Consider the following 18,574-nt stretch of genomic DNA (forward strand, 5'->3'; position numbering starts at 1 on the left):
AAATTGCATTTGCTTATGGGAACTGCCCCACTGCCCTTTCAGAGTAAGGCTGCATGGGTTGCTGTTTGGACAGGAAGAAGGATGCGTGGAAGCAGCCCCCACTTTTCTCAGATGCTCTGAATCACTCCTTCCCTGAGGAATCCTGGCAGATTCCCAGGCTGTCACAGATACAGCTCTGTTTGTTCAGGTGCTGGCTGCACACACAACAAGAGCAGAGCAGTGGCAGGCCAGGCAGCCACTGCATTTTAGGGTCAGCCACACGAAACAAACCAACCCAAAAACCAAAAAACACTACCCCCAAAAAGCCCAAAACAACAACAACAACAACAAAACCAAACCCCAGACCACTGGAAAAAAAAAAGCCACTTGTGTAATTTTTAATGGATATCTTAACTTTCCCTTAAAGGTTTATATTCTTTGCCTAAGACCATAAGTCAGGATCTTCCCTCTCCCTAGCATTCCTTCAGAAAAAGGTCTAAGATGAAGCAAACAAAATCCATGACCATTTTACACTATTTCTCACTTAAAATCATATAAAGGAACAATGCATGAAACAAGCTGATGGAGCTATTCCAACTATATCTAACTACAGCAGAAAATCTGAAGACAATGTATTCATCTGCTGTACATCAGCTTCAAACCAGATATATTGTAGAGGACTTTTGTTTATCAGGTCATGTTCTCACCCTGTTTTGTGGTTTAGGATGAAGAAGCATGAAGCAAACTACCCCCAGCTACACACAGCTGGGATAAGACGGGGGGGTTAAAAAAAAAAATGGGTTTTGGGGTTTTTCTGAAGATGGAGGGGACGGAGAAAAAATGGAACCTTTCACAGGGAAGTGACTGTGTCACTGTTCCATGTCATGGATGTTTGGAGGCAGAAATCAGTCTGGGAGAAGAGATTTGCTAATTCACCCCTTTGGGCCTGGGAGCAGCTGCCACCTGCAGAGGGCTGTGCTATGAACCCTGCTCCCACAAGCAAACTCTTACTCATACAAATAGTTCCATTGCAGTCAACAGGACTGTTCACGTGGGCCCAGAGTGACCCAGGGGCTACGTTTTCACTGTCTATTATTAAAGGCTACTCTGTGGCCACTCACGGGACCAAGCTCATCTGCCTCTCACATTGATGGACTTCAACCACCGACCCTGCTGCACTCCCAGTGCCCTCAGAGCATCCTCGTGCCCGGGGTACCCGAGCATGGGCAGATGTTATCCTGCTGCCCCGCACACTCCCACAGCTCTTTCACAAGGCAGCCACATGGATAAGAAGGAGGGATCAAACATTATCTTTAGAATCTTTCCTAGCAGCTGGACATAAGCAAAGGCCTGGATCTGATGAACAGTCATTAATGGCTTTTGTTGGGTTAAGCATGAACTGCATGAAGGAAAGCCCTTCTCCTATTGTAACCAAAACCACCACATACCCAGTGAGATACATATTCTCTTAGAATATTTCTGTACTAGCACTGTTTATGTAAACTTTCTGATTTCTTACATGACCTTACACTGTGTGCTAGATCCACTGAGGTAAGTCATGTCATTTTTCAAAGCTCTCTTCCTCACTTTGATCTGCATTTCCTTTCACCGGACTTTGACTTGCCACCATATGATTTTGGATATCTTTTTGCAACGTACAACTTCCTAAGCCTTCAGCATTTCATTCCATTAAGAGAACAAAATGTTTGAGACAGGCAGGATTAGAAATTAGTCATCTTTAAAACAGAGGCTGTCTTATCTCTTCAGCAGATTACACAACCTGCTGTGACATCAAAGCAAATAAAGACTCCTGAAGACAAGATAGTCTCTGGTATGGGCACAGTCCCCTCATCAGCAACTGGGCGGTTCTAAGAGGACCAGCTCTCTTCTGGTTATGGTGGATGTTTCATCAAGATTGTGCTCTGCAGCAGCTTTTAAAATGATGTATTCACAAGGGGCACAGATCCATTAAACAAGCTGTGCAAAGCATCTCTCATTGTCTGGCACGGCTTCTCTGTAAAAGTCTCCCTGAACTTTTATGAACTTGACCCAAACCATGTCAGTGATGATCTGCAGAGCCCTGAGCACGCCCCTCAATGGAGGGTGCACCTGCAAGGGTGCCAGGTGTCTTCAGCAGGGGCTGCCCAACCTGTGATGCAATTTGGCCAAAGGCACAAGGGAGGGCCAGGATCTCTAAGCCACTGAACACCATCACTGCTGGTTTTGAAAGGGGCAGTGTGCAAGCACTCAGAGCTGTACAAGCCCTTCACCCCCTCCTCCAGCTCTCTGTCCAAACCACTGCTCCCATCACTTCTCACATTCCCTGACCTCCATCTGGAGCACGCACTGAGAAAGGCTGCAAAGGAGAGGACAGGCTCTTCTGAGTGCTGAACTCTGCTAAGGAGGAGAACTGTCCTATGGGAATAGAAGGAAGGGAGTCATATAAGGTAAATGGCAGTTTTCACACAAGAATGCAGGAAACCACAGGGCTCTGCACCAGCTGTCTGAACGGGGTCGTGGCGCTCAGCAGAGCCCCTTTGAAGGAAGAGCTGCATCAATATTTGAAAGGGGTCATTCAGTTGCTGGCAGATGACAGACAGGTCAGTGTTTCCAAGCTCTTCATCTCATATCTTTGGTCTGCTACTCTGTTGCTCTGCCACTGGCTTTTCCTCTTCTGTTTCTCCCCCAAGGGCTTTCTTCTGCCACTGATAAATGCCAGCCAAACTCAATTTTCTATCACAAATTAAATGCATAAGCAACTCTTTGAAGCCAAGAAAGAGGCTAGCTTCACCCCACCAGTTTGCTGCTCTGATGAGCTCCTGCTCTCCACAGCCCCACACCTGCACAGTGCCCATGTCAGGGCTGCTGCCCAGGCCCCCCACCTTATCACTGCCTCAAAGATGAATCAGGTTTGTGATAAGGAAGAATAGAAACCTAAAAATCAGATCCAGCCCAGATGTCAACTGAACTAGCACAGAGCAGGGGCTGGAGCAGACAGCAGCTTCCTTTCATTTAATTGCATGCAAGTTTTGTGCCTCTAATCAACAAGGATGGCATTTCCATTTGAAAGCCAAGAATATCCAAAAGCACAGGGCATGGAGGCACTTTCATCCTTAAATCCTGATACTGATTTTAGTTTCTCTTTGTGTAATACATGATCAAAGTAAATAAGATCCACCACAGCCTAGAGAGCACATGTGTTTTGTGGGTGGTTTTGTTTTGCTTTTGTCTCTCCACAGGAGTGAGAAGGGGAAAATAACACAAGGGGAGAAGGAATCCAAGTGGAAACCAAATGCAATGGCTCTGCCCATGATGATGCTGCAATTTTAATCCAAATTTCAACTGCAAGCAGACTTCTTGATAGCATGGACTGTCTGTGTCTCTAAGCCACAATGTGACACAGGGGCTTTTTCCAGCTTTGACAGAAACACAATGAAAATGCGGATTTAACTACAGAGATGCTAAGGGAGGTAAAGAAAGGACAACACACTTGAATACATCTTCCACACCATCAAACTCTCTGTCTCATGGAACTTGCAGCAGAAACTGCTAAAAGACCTGCCTCTTGAAAAAGGCAGCATTTGAAGAAACACATTTCTGACTGGCCAGTCAAATTCCTGTTAACACTTGAGAGATGTAGATAGGCTGGCGTTCCTGTCTGCTCCAACATGACACACACTTGTGCTCTGTTGAAAGGGCTTATCTGTCCTGTCAGCAAGGTCACAGGAACAGGGATTGCCTCTGGGCAGACTTCACTGAGCTCTGCTCGGCTCACACTGCTCAGCCTGCAAGAAGGAAGAGCTCCTTTGTGGAAAAGCAGTGGTCAAGTTAGCAAGGAAAAGAGCTGCTCTTCACAAGGACAGGCACACCCTGTTGCTAAAGCTCATCAAGTAGGAAGGGTGGCTTTGGGAAACCCCAGAACAAGGTGTCAAAACATCCAGGGAAGAGGAAATTTGGGTTTTACAGTAGAACTGCCTCTGTGCTAAGCCAAGCTGGTATAAAACAGGCTGTTCAAGCTTCCCTGGTAAAGACCTTGTAAAGTCAAGTGTAAGCATTCACCACCACTTAGGCAGTAAGTTCTTCAAGCTTCTATAGTAAGACCATTTACATCTTCAGTTCCTCCTATTTTGAAAAAGGTGATTGCTCTCTCAAGAAAACAACCTTGATGGCAAAAATATCCTGGTAAAAATCACCAAAAAATGTTCCTTTTCCAGGGCACCTGAGGGATTACAGAAAGTCCAATCCCTTGGCCTGATTGCTCATGCTAATCACCACCCTGTTCTGCAACTGCTTGCACAGAGTGTGTGATCTGCAGCAGATGGACTGGACAGGAAACAATATTTAAGTCTAAAATCCATGAGGCATTTATAAAGCCTTTCTTTTGTCATCAACTCTTAATTCTACCTCTCCCCAACTAATTTTATCTGCTCAGATCTGACCACTAACACAGTTGTCTCTTCATTCCTACAGCCCTGCACTCCAGTTTCATTTTCCAGCCACCTTTGCTATTTTCCCTGATGTGCAACTGAACATTAAATGGTTTGACAGGCAGAACATGTACTCACACAACCACTTATTCCCAATCAATATTCACGTGGAATTCCTGTTAACAAGCAGGAGTTATGCACACAGACGTAAGGGAGCGTGGCCTCTCAAGTGATCACTTCATCTGAAGGTGTGACAGATCACTTTCTCATCTGTCTTAACCAGCAATCACATTTCCCACGCTGCACACCCCCAGCATGGCTGCTTTTGCAAGATAATCACTATTGACATGATCTCTATTGTTCACTTCTGCAATTAATTGGGGAATTTGACATGGGTTAAAAATATGAGAAAATCCACCACATAGCTGGTTTTTATTCAGTTAGAAATGAGCTTTCTGCAGACTTTTTTTGCTAATCTCTTCCAACCTTAACCTAAAAGGACCACATTCAAGTGAACATTTTCTTGAGCCTACACTATTTTACCCCAAAATAATTCAACTTGCTTTTTACTGTAGCTTCAACTTCACTTTTACTCACCTCTGAGCAAACTTAATTGCCACTGCCAGCAGTTTTTAGGCAGGAAACTCCAATACGCTAAAAAAACTTTCAACTCAGCAGGTTATTTATATTTGAAACCTGCTTGGTCTGTGAAGACTAACAAAGGAATTGCTTTTGTAGATGTGTGCTTTATTTGCCATATGCCATTAAATGAGACAGTCAATCCACCAAAGATATTAATAGTAGCAATTTTGGGCTATTCTAAGGCTCAAATATGAAGCTGTTTTTCATACTGACCTTAACAAAAGATCATGGTTGCAAATGACCCTAACAACTGATCTAGGCTTGATCTGCAGAGGGACAGAATTTGGAAGCCACTTTGTGCATTGTACATAAAATATGCACCTGCCCTTGGAGATGCTTTACATCCAGGAGCTCCATCTGCCCTGAGGCAGATGGAGGAAGCAGATCCACCCAAAGGGGAATTTACTTTGGGGTATAATGAATATGTGGGTCATGCACAAAAAGATCCTCTCCCAGTATTCCAACTCCTAACCTTGTGCTCTGTCCCACAAGACCACTGGTGTCCTCTCCTCCCTCCAGACACACACTAACCCAGCATGGCCTGCAAAGCAGCACACAGATGCCAGGGCAGATCTGGCCTAGCTCAAAGCAATTCTCTACTCATAGAAGAAGCTGCCATGGCTGTACAAAATGCTTGTTATTAAATACATAATAGAGCAGCCTCCAGGGGTAAATGGTATTTCATGAGCTGCCACCAACTTTCACTATCTTTATCCTCTGGCCAATTTTTACACTCCACTGTATGTGCACAGATTACTTTCTGATACTCTTTTGTTGAGTCTGATAACTGTGTGCTTTCCTGCTGTTGCTTTTCTAAAAGAAATTATTACTCATTTCCCTGGAATAGCCTCAGATCCTTTGCCATTTCCATGCATTCATGTTATATCTAAAAACTCAAAGAGGACATGCAAATTATTAGAACAGTTCCAACAGCCCTAAAGAGAAGTCAAAACAGCATCTCTTCTGGTCCTTAGAAGCACATGATTAATGAGAGCTTCCTCCACTGGGAAAGGCTCCTGCAGTCTTTGGCCTCGAAAACTTGCAGACTTTACACACCACAGCCTTAATATGAACTCTGAGCAAAACAAACTTAAGAGGTGAGTTTCAGAATATCTTATGCCTGTACATAGCTGCCCACTGACCAGCCTGTCAGCATTCTTTTAATTTTCCCTTTCCCTATTAATATTTTACACATCCAAACCCAGAAGCTCAGTAGTATAGCCTGTAGTGTGGACCAAACTCTCAGAAAAGCAGCTCTCTCCATCCCCAAGGGGAATTGCCTGAGCAAACACTGGAGAACTGGCCCCTGCAGACACTACACCTCGCAGGTGATGCAAGCAGGGCCCGGGGGTGAATCCGCTTATGTATCTACACCACTTCACCTCAGTTCCCAGAGAAAGTTTTCTCGGGGCCAATAATGAGGAAGAGTGGAAGGCAGCGTGGTTTTCCGAGCTGCCCAAGGCACGTCCTGCACACGAGCAGAGCTTGCTGACTCCAACCAGACCCCGCGCACGGCTGCCTCTGACTCATCTGCGTTTGCGCTTGAGAGCACAAAACCTCTTGCTGCGACCCAGATGGAATTAACAGAGTAGTCTCCTTATTTCTAATTGTTAGATCATCCCTTTTTAACTCCAGCAAAGATGACTTGCAGATTAAACCCCTTGGGGGTCAAGGCAGTTGTTCTGTTTGTACAGCAATTAGCACAGCAGGATCCCAGGCCACAAATGGCCTCCAAGGCTAAGTCTGTACTGTCTCTTAGCTCAAACCTCATTCCTCCTGCAAGCCAAACTTCCCAGCTCTCAACACCGCCTACACAGAGGTTTTTACTCTAGCCTAGCCAGGAACACGAAGTGAGCTCACACCTCGTGTAGAGACCAGCTCAGGCTTGAGCTGTGCTCTCCAAACAGCACAGATGGCAGCAGCTCTGAGCTCTTCCCTCTAACAGGGTCAGCCCGAGAGGCTGCCATGGACAGAGCTGCAGCTGCAGTTCTGGTGCTCAACAGAGTCTGCAACATCTTAACTTGAAAAGCAAAGATGAAGTGGAGTCACAGATCTCAAGCCCACCACCCCAGCTCCCAGGAAATCCTGCAGAAAGGAAGGTGTATTTGCGAGATCCCACTCAGAGCAGCAGAGAACAGGCTGCTTGCATTGTTTCAGCTCACAAAGCACGGCACCTTTGTCTTGGATGAAAGCAAAACAGCAGCTCAAAGAATCTAATGGACCACATGGGTTTTCAGAAAGCGCCTCTGCAAACCCCATCTGACAATACAAGTGAAGCAGTGCAAACAGCACTAAAATAACAACTGCTTTCACAAGTCTTCACCATGAAAAAACGAGGCAACAGCGCAATAATACAATCCTGATTCTGCCACGTTATGGACTTCCAAGACCAGTCAAGCTTTAATCTAGTACAAAGGTCTAATGAGAGTCAAAGAAAATCAAAGTTAGACAAGAAATAAGGGTCACAATCTTAACAATGTGGCTAATTTAACTAGAGTTATAATGAAATCCCAAGCACTTAAGAGGAAAAGCTCTACAAGAAACCATGCAAGTCAAATGGAAGAGACTGGCTGAAGTCTTTGACCTGTCTTACCTGACATCCAGCTGGAATAGCATTGAGTACCCTCCTTTCCATGAGGATCATGCTGCCCCAACCAGCATCTGAGCTCATCAGCCCTTTTCCAATCCAGCATGTTCCCTGCCACTCCCAATTTTCGATTCTCCACGTATTCAGTTTTCAAATTTTACATGATATATTTTGCCTGGAGCACAGCAGATCACTTACCCTTCTCCTTCTAGCTCTCTGTTTAATTACAGTTTAATGTGAATTGATCTTTACATTAATGAGTCTGTAAAGAAGATTGATTTTCTTCAAGAGACTTTTCTGCTCAGTTTGGCAGCAGAGTAGTCCTATTGATTTCGCTTTCCCCAGTAAATACACTGCAGTGTCACTGCATCTTCTTGTGAATCAGCTAATCCTATTTCACACTCTTTTGCTCTAAAAATCCCTGTTCTGAGTTCCTTGTTATCTGTGCTTCTTCAGAGCAAGATGATGGGGCCAAAGCATCTCAAACAGCTCTGCCTGTTGCTAACACACAGCTGACTGCTATGGGTCACTGTTCCCTTTGTTCCTAAATGGCTGGAGGCTTAAAAGACTTACAGTGAAAGAAATGAAAGTAATTTTTAAGTGTTTAATCTGTTAACTTCCTTAATTCCCAGCCAGCTATGGATGTGACAGAGTGTGGTCTGTTTACCATGCTTGCTTCAGAGGTCTGGTTAGCACTCTCCACTGAGCCCCACAGCTGCCCAACAGCCTGTGGCAGAGGATGCTGACTGCATCAGGCTTGGAGCCAGGGCAGAGGACAAGGATCTACCTCCATCATCCTGTCCAAACGCCCCAAAACCCCTCCAGGGTGCAGTTACTCACATGCAGGTAGATGCAGCAGCAATGAAGACAGGTCCCAGAGTCAGGGCTGAGCTTGTGCCTGCTCTGGGGCCTGTAGGAAACCCATAATAACAGACCAGTGCAGGGCTGATTGCAGCTCCTTTAACCTGGCAGGCCTAAGAGTTCTTTCATGCAAGTTAGTGAGAAAGTTGAATATAAACAGACTAAGTTCTGCAAATAAATGGTTTCTTCCATCATCCCTTTCCCCACCAGATCAGGTAACGGGGTCTGCTCGAGAGCCTTCAGAGTTAACACACTGTAGCTGCACTGGGTTGGGAAATCCTCAGCCAAGGGCATGTCAGTGAAAACATCCTGCCATCAACTCCCAAATGTCCAAGTCTAGGAACTGTAACTAAATTACAAATGCTGTGGGAATTTCAGGCAAGGTTCTCCTCTCAGCTATTCCGATGTAATTTCGGAATGAATCCAGATTTGGTCTCTCCCCCTCCCAGCTGAATTTCCTGGCTTTTGTTTGCACTAACAGATGTTTGCATTTAATGTCTGTCTTTATTTGGTAACCCGTACATAGATTATTTTTCCCTTCTGTTCTATTAAAAGCCTTATCAAGTCCCTTATGTTTGCTCTTGCTGAAATGAATGACTTTGGCAATATTTTCAACGTGCAAGGCAAACAAACTGATTCTTCGAGGAATAACTAAACTGAACCAAACTTCATGGCAGTGTATCAGGACAAAGCATTTTTGATACATATGTTATGTCTGCATCCATCTGCAGCCTGGGACATCCAAAGGCTTGCAGAAAGCTTTGAGAATTCTCTCTTCAACAGATTCTCACATGCTTACAGATATAAACTGGCCTTTGGTCCTCACACATGTGGGGTCAGGCAAGTTTTGGGTGGTGGAGACAGGTAAGGAAAACCCAAAAAAAAAAAAAAAAAGAAAATCAAAACCCAAAAAAACCCCATACAACCACCAAATCTGAGTTTGGCAGTATTGTTTCTCCTAGCCCCAAAAGGAGAAAAAGTGTGTTCTCCTGTTTAGGAAGAGTAGGAGATGAAATAATTCATTCAGAAGGGATGTTTTGAGTGACAAATATACAACCCTTGCTTTTATAATACATTAACAGTCCTTTGGAAATACTTAACCACATGCAATATACAAAACCTACTTCAGAGGTTTGTGAGGTAAACACACTTCACACATTTCTAAACACTGAAAAAAAAAAAGGAAATGTATTTATTTTTCTTTAGCATTAAGAATACACTGTAACACTATACACTTAAACATAAACCAGTTTCTCAGTACACAAGTCTTCATTATGAGTCTTCACCCTGGGTTTGGTTTGGCAGCCTCCCCAATTATTACTTCACAGATTGGAAGGCCAGGAGAAACCAGTATGACCATATAATCTGATTCCTTATATCACACAAGGCTAAACAACTTTACCCACCAATCTGCCTATCAAGCCCATTAACCTAGTGTTGAACTATAAAGGGCCATCCTTTAGGAAGCCAACCAATTGATTAAAGAAAGACTCCCAATGACGGAGAAAACTCCACTTCCTCAGCAAATCATTCCAATGTGAGTCAGCAGCATTGATTGCAGCAGATACTTCAAAACATAATTCGGGTTATTTTTATCTCTGATAAAAATTAAAAGGAAATGCAAGGGGGAAAAGAAGTGGCATTCTCTAATACAAGCTAAACAAGGAGACCCTTCTTGCAGAAGTATGACAGCAGCATTACAAATCCTGCTACCAGAGTTATTTATGTGTAGCAGCTGAAGAGAGCAATTCAGATTTCTGGAAAGTGATACTAAGCAGGTTTGTTCAGAATCACATCCTTTTATCATTTGGCATTGTAGCTTCTCCTTCCTTCTTCACCATTCTGAAATTTCAGAGGAGCTGTAAATCTACTGCCTTCCACAAGTCATAATTCCTCCTTTTCAAACTGCTTATTTCATTTCAGGAATAAAAAACCCAAAGCTCCAGCAATTTGGTTCTTTGCCAACGGCTAAATTAATAGCAAAAATAACAACAGGGGCTTGTGGAACTCAGAGCATTTACAGACTTCATGAGAAAGAGAAGCCAATCTGGGGGGCCTAAAACTATATCCTGGATAGCAAATTCTATGCAAGCTTTCCATCCATAAATCAGATTTCTGGAGGTCTTTTTCGAACCCTGGTGCACAGCAAAAATGCGGCAGCACAGTAAGTCAAGAGATAAAGACTTCCTCAGAGTAAGTCAGAGCCTTTTGAGCAAGAGAAGCCAATCTGGTGGAGTGGTCACAGGCATTTTCCACCACAAGAAGTACCAAATCCATGGAGAACACAGATACCTGCCTGCAGGTGTACTGGAAGCCACCACTTGAACTGCTCCAGCACTTTGCTGGAGTCCCTATTAGCTAAAAACACTTCCCAGGAACCCGGGAGGCATCATGCATATCTCAGCAAAACTCCTTCTCAGTGCACATTACAAGCAGACACATGCAAAAATCATTTCAGAAGTCCAAACTCTTTAGGTACTAAATAGTTTGATATTTTAATATTTTATTCCCTTCAGCAGCGTCATTGATCCAAGAGCCTTGGTGGCCAATACACAGGAGCTCTCAGGTGTCTAATGCTTCTGTGGTCATCTAAACTACCAAAGTTAGGAACTTCAAACCTTCTGCAGATCATGCTTTGCAATCACTGCTCTCTCAAAAGAAAATGTTAAAAAAAGCTGAAAGAAATCATAAAAACAGGTCTGGAATGCGTTCCCTAAAAGATTAAGATATGAATACTCTCTGGCTTTAAGAGGAAAGAAGAAATTATCAGAACAGAACCAAGAGAAAAAAGAATAAAGAAAATGTAAAATCTAATAGCACAAGTATGACCTAATGGTTGAAACCCAAAGGCAGATGAGAAAAAAAGTTTTTTCAACTTTTGGAATTTACTGACATAAGTTGCCACTGACCATAAGCACAACACAACCTCACACAAATCGCACTACTCCAGATGATGTTTCTTAATTAAGGTTAATTAATTCTTAAATTTCTTAACAAGCCAAAAACCAAAATCTAGAGTCAGCAGGAATGAATGTGACACCCATGGAACTCTCAGAGGCAGCTACACCCTCCCCACAGAGCGCCCAGAGCCCGAGGAGGTGGCAGTGACTTACAGGTGCAGGGAGCGGACGCTGGAAGCAGCAGATCCCAGCGAGGGAATGGCACTCAGCTCGTTGTGGTCCAGTCTCCTGCAAAAAACACAAATTGGGGGTTGAAAGCAAGCAGCCCGTGCCCAGGCATGCAGGAGCAGGGGAGGGCTGACACTGGGGCAGAAGCCTCCATCTGAAGGGGTTTTTCTGGACCTCTGATGGCCACACCTTACTCTTTAATACATGAGAGCCACCACCACTGGTTCCACTGTATTGTCTTTACAAGAACAAGGATTTTTCCTCCCCTGCCGCCCACTCCCTAAAGTGCCAGGCAGGAAAGCGTTGTGCCACAGCCCCCCACCAGCCTGTGTTTCCAGAGTCAAACCTGAGACAGGAGACTTTTGCACCTTAAGGCCATATGTGCCACTGGCTCAGGACAGGAATTTCACCCCTTCCCCAAGCAGCAGCCCCTGCTCACACCAGGTCAGAGCCAGGGGGGCACAACCTAATGGCATCTTCTCCATACCAGGCCCAGCTCTGGAAATCCCAGAGGGATTTCCCCACAAAAAACAGCAGCAGCACAGCAGGCAGTGCTGGGCACAGCAATGTCACCAGGCACAGGGGCCCTGCTCCAGCAGCTGGGGAGCACAGAGAGCCCCAGGTTAATGGCACCACAGGCCACCCGCTCCTGCAGCCACCAGCACTGAAACGTCCCCTGCCAGGGCCTAGTGCTTCAAGTGGTTTTGTGACTGAAAACAGATCCTTGCCATGTGACTGGCTCTTCCTTGCTTTAAAGAGCCCTTGTTTGTACGGTGAATTAGTCAATTAATTACTGTAACAGTCGCTCGTCTGGCTGCTTGAAAATTACCTAATTTCTCAGTCTTCTTGCCCACTCCCCCCTCTCGCTGCAGTGATCACAGCCAAGCCCTGGCCAGGCTCCCCAGGACCCCCAAAAAGCCCTGCTCCCATCACTGCTGCTCCAGGCACAGCCTCTGGGTCACTGAAGGCCTTCCAAGTGCTCCCCTTCTGCAGGGAATCCTGACAAGATCACAGTTTGGGTGCAAAGCATCCCAGAGCTGCACAGCCAAGGGCTGCTAAGCTACAGGCACAAGAAGGGGCAATCCTAAATTATGCTGGTTTTTCTTTCCCCTCTTATTTCCTTGTAACACTATTTTTGGCAGGTGGGAGAGGGCAGTGGCACATTTATCCCAGAACTTCCCTTCTGGCTCCTCTGAGAGGAGGCAAGATATTTGATTTCACGAGGAGTTCCAAGCACTGCTGGGATAAAAGCTTTCCTCTGCCTCTGACATTATACCCATGCCTTAAAATGTAAGGGAAAAAAGCCAGATGCATTGCAATACAGCAAGGAACTCCACTCTGCAACTAAAAGCTCACTGTTGCTCATATTACAACATGGTCTAGAGCTTCCAAAGGTACAAAGCAAGCTGGAAAGAGCATTAAAATGCTTATTTGAGCACATTTTCATTAACATCTAACTAAGCATCTTCTGGAGAAGAAGGAGCCTGGGTCAGCTCTGGTTAAGCAGCTCTGACACCAACCGGCGTCTAACAACTGGTGAAACCCTCCTCTGACATAAGTGTGATATTCATATATCAGCCTCCTGTCATGTCAGGAATCAGTCAGAAGTGGTTCTCCCACCTCATTTTCTCTCTTGGCTCACAGGCACCATTTGCTGACATAGAGGAAACAGCCAAGCTCTGTATTTGCCTGGGATTTCCCACTCATCTTCCCCTTTTCCCTATGTAAAGGAATTGAAAAAGAAAAAAAAAAAAAAAAAAAGAGGGGAAAAAAACCCCTCAAAACAGAACAGCTGGGCTCAACAACTTAAAACACTTTCAGTCTCATTCCCCAGCCCTCGCCTTTGACGACACAAACCCTCTGGATGCTGAAGCAGAGGAGAGGGGGGGCCACCCATATAAAATATTTACAGTCCAGTTGCCAGGCTGGTGTCAAGCTGAAATGGAGCCTGCTCAAAAATAGCACAGCTCTCCAGAGCTTTCAGTGAAAGGCACTTTAGAAAATAAAAGGTGAGTTGTTTGGAGAGGAATTTTAGCATGGTTACTACTTTCTTTGCTACCAATGAGCCTGGAAAGCCTGAGAGCCATGAAACCATCAGTTTGGTGGATTCCATGATCCATATGACCTGAGGAAACCCCAGAAAGGAGCACAGGGTCTACCCCACAGCAGCACCCTCCATCCATCCTTCCAACCAAGGAATGAGAATGGATGGACACCAGAGGATTGTCATCACATGAAGCCACCAAAGGGGATGAGAGAAAGATCAAGTGTCCTGAAGGAAAATAATGTCCCAGTCCAGCCCCTACCCTGAGCCTCCACCACTTATTTCAGAGCAAGTGGGATCACAGGGTTTTGCATCACTTTGAGCCACTAAATTTCACCTTACACAGACTTAAAACTTTTCCAAAACCTTCTCATAACTGCCACCAAAACAAAGCACACAAACAACTGCCTAAACTCAGGGAAAAGTGTAGGGTAAATTCTTCTATGGCTTTATCACACTCTCAGTCAAGCAAAGAGGAGCATCCAAGATAAGGTATGAAGCTTTAAATCTTTTGGTCTGCAGATATTTTCTTTAAATCAAGGGCAAACAAAATGTTTTCAAAATACACCACACTAATTATTCACATGGAGAGACACAGAGTTTTAAGCCTTGTGTAATGCTCAGGAGCCACAGACAGCACGTTTGAAGCATCATGGGAGGTTCAGGTCTTATCAATGCATCTATTATTTGGGGCAATCTCTTTCCCTGAGGGTGCCTTGGTTTGCCCAGCACAGCATGCACAGAGAAACACTGACTTGCTCTCCAGACATGCCACAGCATGATGCTTATTTCATGAATGTTTGTAAAGTGCTTAAAAAAAACCCTCAGAAAGAAGATGCTCTGGCAATATAGATGTGGTTCTCCTTGTGAAATTAAGTTTATTTCAGTGGTCTGTGGTTTAGCTGTTATTCAAAAGCAACCATGATTAGTAGATAGGGCTTTTAATAGAGCTTCTCCCTCACACTTCCCAGAGCCTGCCTTCCAGGCTCTGCTCCAGACCCTCCAGTCTCCCATTTCTGACTGCTCCCTTTCCCTCCTAACAAACTCTTCTGCTCTCTCCTATTCCCTAACCCTGTCTTTCTGACACAGCAAGCAGCTCTTATCTACCCATTACATTGTGGCTGCAATACTTATCTCCCCAGAAACCCTGACACCTTTTTACAGCATGTAACTGTTCAGTGCAGGGCTTGTCCTGCTCTTACACAAATGCAGCACTTTGCTCAGGGAATCCCTGCCTGGGGAATCAGAAGTCACACACCTTCAGGCACTTCCATGAATAAAAGCTATTGCTAAGCCACAGTCGTGTTAGCATAATTCTAAAGTCTCACGGAATCAGGGCTGCAATTCTCTTCTTTAAGCACAGAGCAATTTAAGGCTTTCCACACTGAAAAGAGAAGTTGAGAAAACAGATCCTACAGGCAGTGTTCTGCTGACCCACATCACTTTCTCTCTAAAGATAGTGCAGAGCTGATTTCAGAGCACTGCAGTCACTTCTGATATACATTCCTCACTTACTCATGATTCCCAGCAAGTGCCTACTATTCATGTAAACAGAGGAGCAGGGGCCATCGGGCCAGGAGAGAGATGCTACATTAATCTCCACAGTCCAATCCAGCAGGCATCAGTCAGAGAGAATTCCACTTCTGCTTATTTAAGAATCACAGGATCTGGCCCCTCCATGAGTCCCAACACTTAATGAAAACAGACAGAGGACAAGAGCAAATGTTTGATAGAGCACAGCATTGTTTCTGAAAGGAAATGTTTTTTTCAGTTTCCTGTGAGGCACCAGTAGCTCTTCAAACAGAGCCCAAACCTCAAGTATGCCAGCGATTCACCAGGCAGACACAAGCTCATTACCTCAGCCCACCGCCTGCAACTTCAGTCAATTTTTGTTTTTTAAACCCCAAAATGCAGAACTCCAGGGATCCCTGTGAAGGGCTGACAGTGCAGCCCCTCTCTGAGTAGAACTGCTGAGCCTTCACAGAGGCCAGGAGCTTGGAAAACCTGCAGTTCACTGAAATAGGTTTGTTTTACCAGCAAGGAGGGTCTGGCACAGCCACTCAGACCTTCACCAGCTCCTCTTTGCCTCACCAGAGCAGAAGACAGCTCTGCTGGTTTAGCCTCTTCTAGCAAGACTTCCAACAGAATTTGTTCTGGTTCCAAGAGGAGCACAAATGTCTGAGAGAGGAGGAGGCACAGTTAAGTGCTTTGTTATCCACTACACTACACCTTTGTTTCCTGGGAGATTTGGGCTAGGCTGGCATCAGGTATCACAATCCAGGCTGCTGTGCCTTGCTTCAGGGTTATGCTTTCAGCAAGGAGCTCTGTGTGTGTGCTCAGGTGTACTGAACTGCTGCCTCCAAGCATTGCACAACACCCAGGGAGGCAAACCCCAATGATTTCCAATAACAGCTCTGCTGTTTTAATTGGGATGTTGTGTTCTGCTCATTGATTAGTTTAAAAAAAGCAGCCCAGATACAATATGGAGGGAAAAAACCTCCACACCAAGTCAGACATGCTCATTCAACTTAGCCAAAGGAAGGTACTGTCTTAGGAAACAAGATATAATTTCCTCACAGCCTACAAGCAGCCCTGGCAAAATACAATTAAAACCTTTGAAAGAATACTTACACTTCCTGCAGGTTCAACAGCTCTGCAAAGACAGAAGGATCAATCTCTGCCAACTTGTTGTAGCTCAGATTTCTGTTAAAATAAAAGACAGAGGGATCAGCAAAATACAGTCACCCTGCTCAGCAAAACAGAGTCATCTTAATTATTCTGGATTGCACTGGGAGGGTTTGGGGTTTGGTTTTTGTTTTTTTTTTTTTTTTTTAAAGAGAACTTAAATGGGAGAGCAGCACTTTCCTGCTGAATGCACAAGTGAGTTTAGTTCCATGACAAAAATGTTATCTAGCTCTCCCCAAGCTTCTTCCTCTTTTGCAGTAGATTAGTGTGGTTTTAATTTGTCTTCATATTACACAATTACATTTATTATTCTACTATTGATTATTTCCAACCACAAAACTAATCACAGATGAATAGAATGTTTCCTGACAAATTAAAGTCTGAAACTGAAACAATCAACAAACCTTCCACTAAATATTTTATAGCTATATTCACACAGGGTATTTTTTATAACACTGTGTTACACACAAAATACACATACAGAGGTATGCACACTCACTATGTGTAAACATAAAATATATTCTACATTTTCTAACAAGATGATATATATAAGACAAATTAGTCTATCACTAAATGTTTTTTTTTAATCCATGCACACAGCTTTCAAGCCACACAGCAGTACACACTTTGGTTCTCACAACCCTAGCCAACACTTTCCAACTATCCAACAGCCCAAATCTAAACCTAAATCACATTCTAGCACCAATGGATAACAAATGGTTTGTGCTGTATTATCTGAAAGCAGGCTGGTGGGAGAACAGATCTGCCTCACAGGACACCCCTGATTGGAAACACATCCAGAGCTCAACATGCTGCAGGAAGGAACACACTGCACGAATTGCTAGGGACAGCAAATGGGCAAAATAATGCAAATTAAGTGCCAACTTCAGAAACCACAAGCAAGAGCTTTGCCATGCTCTGCTGTAGCATCACTCAGTGCAACAGCAGAGTCTTCCCTCCAAGATATGCACTCTCAGCACACCACACAGGACAGGTCAAACCTGCAGCTAGGACTAACCGGATCAATTAAAACCAAGTGTCTAATGATGCAGAAAGTAACAAGTGCTTTAATTACCATTCTGTATGCAGTGCTGGCATGTTTCTGTGAGTGTGTAATCTAAAGAGGGAGGAGGCAAATTGATGGGTGGTAGCAGAAAAGCAACCACAGTAAATTGTAAGGAAATTGTGAGGGGGACTTATTAATTTTACTTTGCTCCACACCCTGCTCTTGGATATTACCCTGGGTAAAATTCAACCCTCGTGCCTCCTCTGCAGGGAGGTTACACCCTCTTACTGCACCTCTGAACACAACCCAAAAGATTCATGGCCTGATTTTAGATAAGCCCTTGAACATTGAGCTGCTTATTTCAAACCACCAAGCCAGTCTGACTAGAAAACTCGCCAATCTTCCCAGGTTTAGGTTTTTCTTTGCTTTAAAACTGTGCCCATGGAAAGCAAGCAGGTCTGCAACCCAAACAGGTAAACAGGATCCAAGTCACACAGGCACCTACTGAACTTCTGCCAGTGCTCCATGACCCCAGAGCTGAGGCACACACAAAGAAAAAGCAGCTGCCAGAAGAGCACTGATGGAAAATATCTCCTGAAGTGCTCACACTAACACACTGCACTCTGCGGCAATGCAGAGAGAAATCCAGGCTCACAGCAGCCTTACAAATACCAAGACTTGAAAAACTACAAAGCTTACCAATTTTGTGTGATTAGCAGGAAGTGATAAACACCTCTTTCAAGCTAAAAAGCAGATATTGATCACCTGCCCTCTTGCAATGCATTTATGGGAAGTCCTCAAAGCCTTCCCCTGCACGAGGGACTCATTTGATGGCTCTCACATCACACCACTCCCCATCATTTCAGCTGAAGGCAGCTCCTTGCATCTTGCCCAAAATGTTCAATTTTTTGCCAACACCTGCTGTGGAAGAATGCTCTACAAATCAACAACGCAGGCTGGCTCTTAACAGAGCCTAGAACTGAAGCTATGCAGGAGTGTAAAACCTAACCAAGCATCTCAGTTTAAAATATGCTGTCCTGTAAGCCCCTACTGTCTTTTAAAACACTCAAGAGACCTTTAAATCAATACCAGCCTACAGCAGATATCCATTTCACTATGAACTCAAAGGCATTTATCTAAATAAAAGTCAAACTGCAGTTTAAACTCAGAGTGTGTTTGAAAGCCAAGTCCATATTCATAGCACAATTACGAATT

The 18,574-nt window shown here is 44.4% G+C and overlaps 1 protein-coding gene across 1 annotated transcript in view; it reads right to left on the minus strand.

The window, feature by feature from the left end:
* LRIG1 (leucine rich repeats and immunoglobulin like domains 1) overlaps positions 1-18,574 on the minus strand; it is a 91,763-nt gene that overhangs the window by 39,588 nt on the left and 33,601 nt on the right. Inside the window, 2 exon segments of the mRNA XM_068202200.1 lie at positions 11,610-11,684; positions 16,300-16,371. Of these exon segments, the coding sequence (XP_068058301.1) occupies positions 11,610-11,684; positions 16,300-16,371 (147 nt within the window).

This window comes from Anomalospiza imberbis, chromosome 11, assembly GCF_031753505.1.
Source record: "Anomalospiza imberbis isolate Cuckoo-Finch-1a 21T00152 chromosome 11, ASM3175350v1, whole genome shotgun sequence".
Classification (NCBI taxonomy): Eukaryota; Metazoa; Chordata; class Aves; order Passeriformes; family Viduidae; genus Anomalospiza; species Anomalospiza imberbis.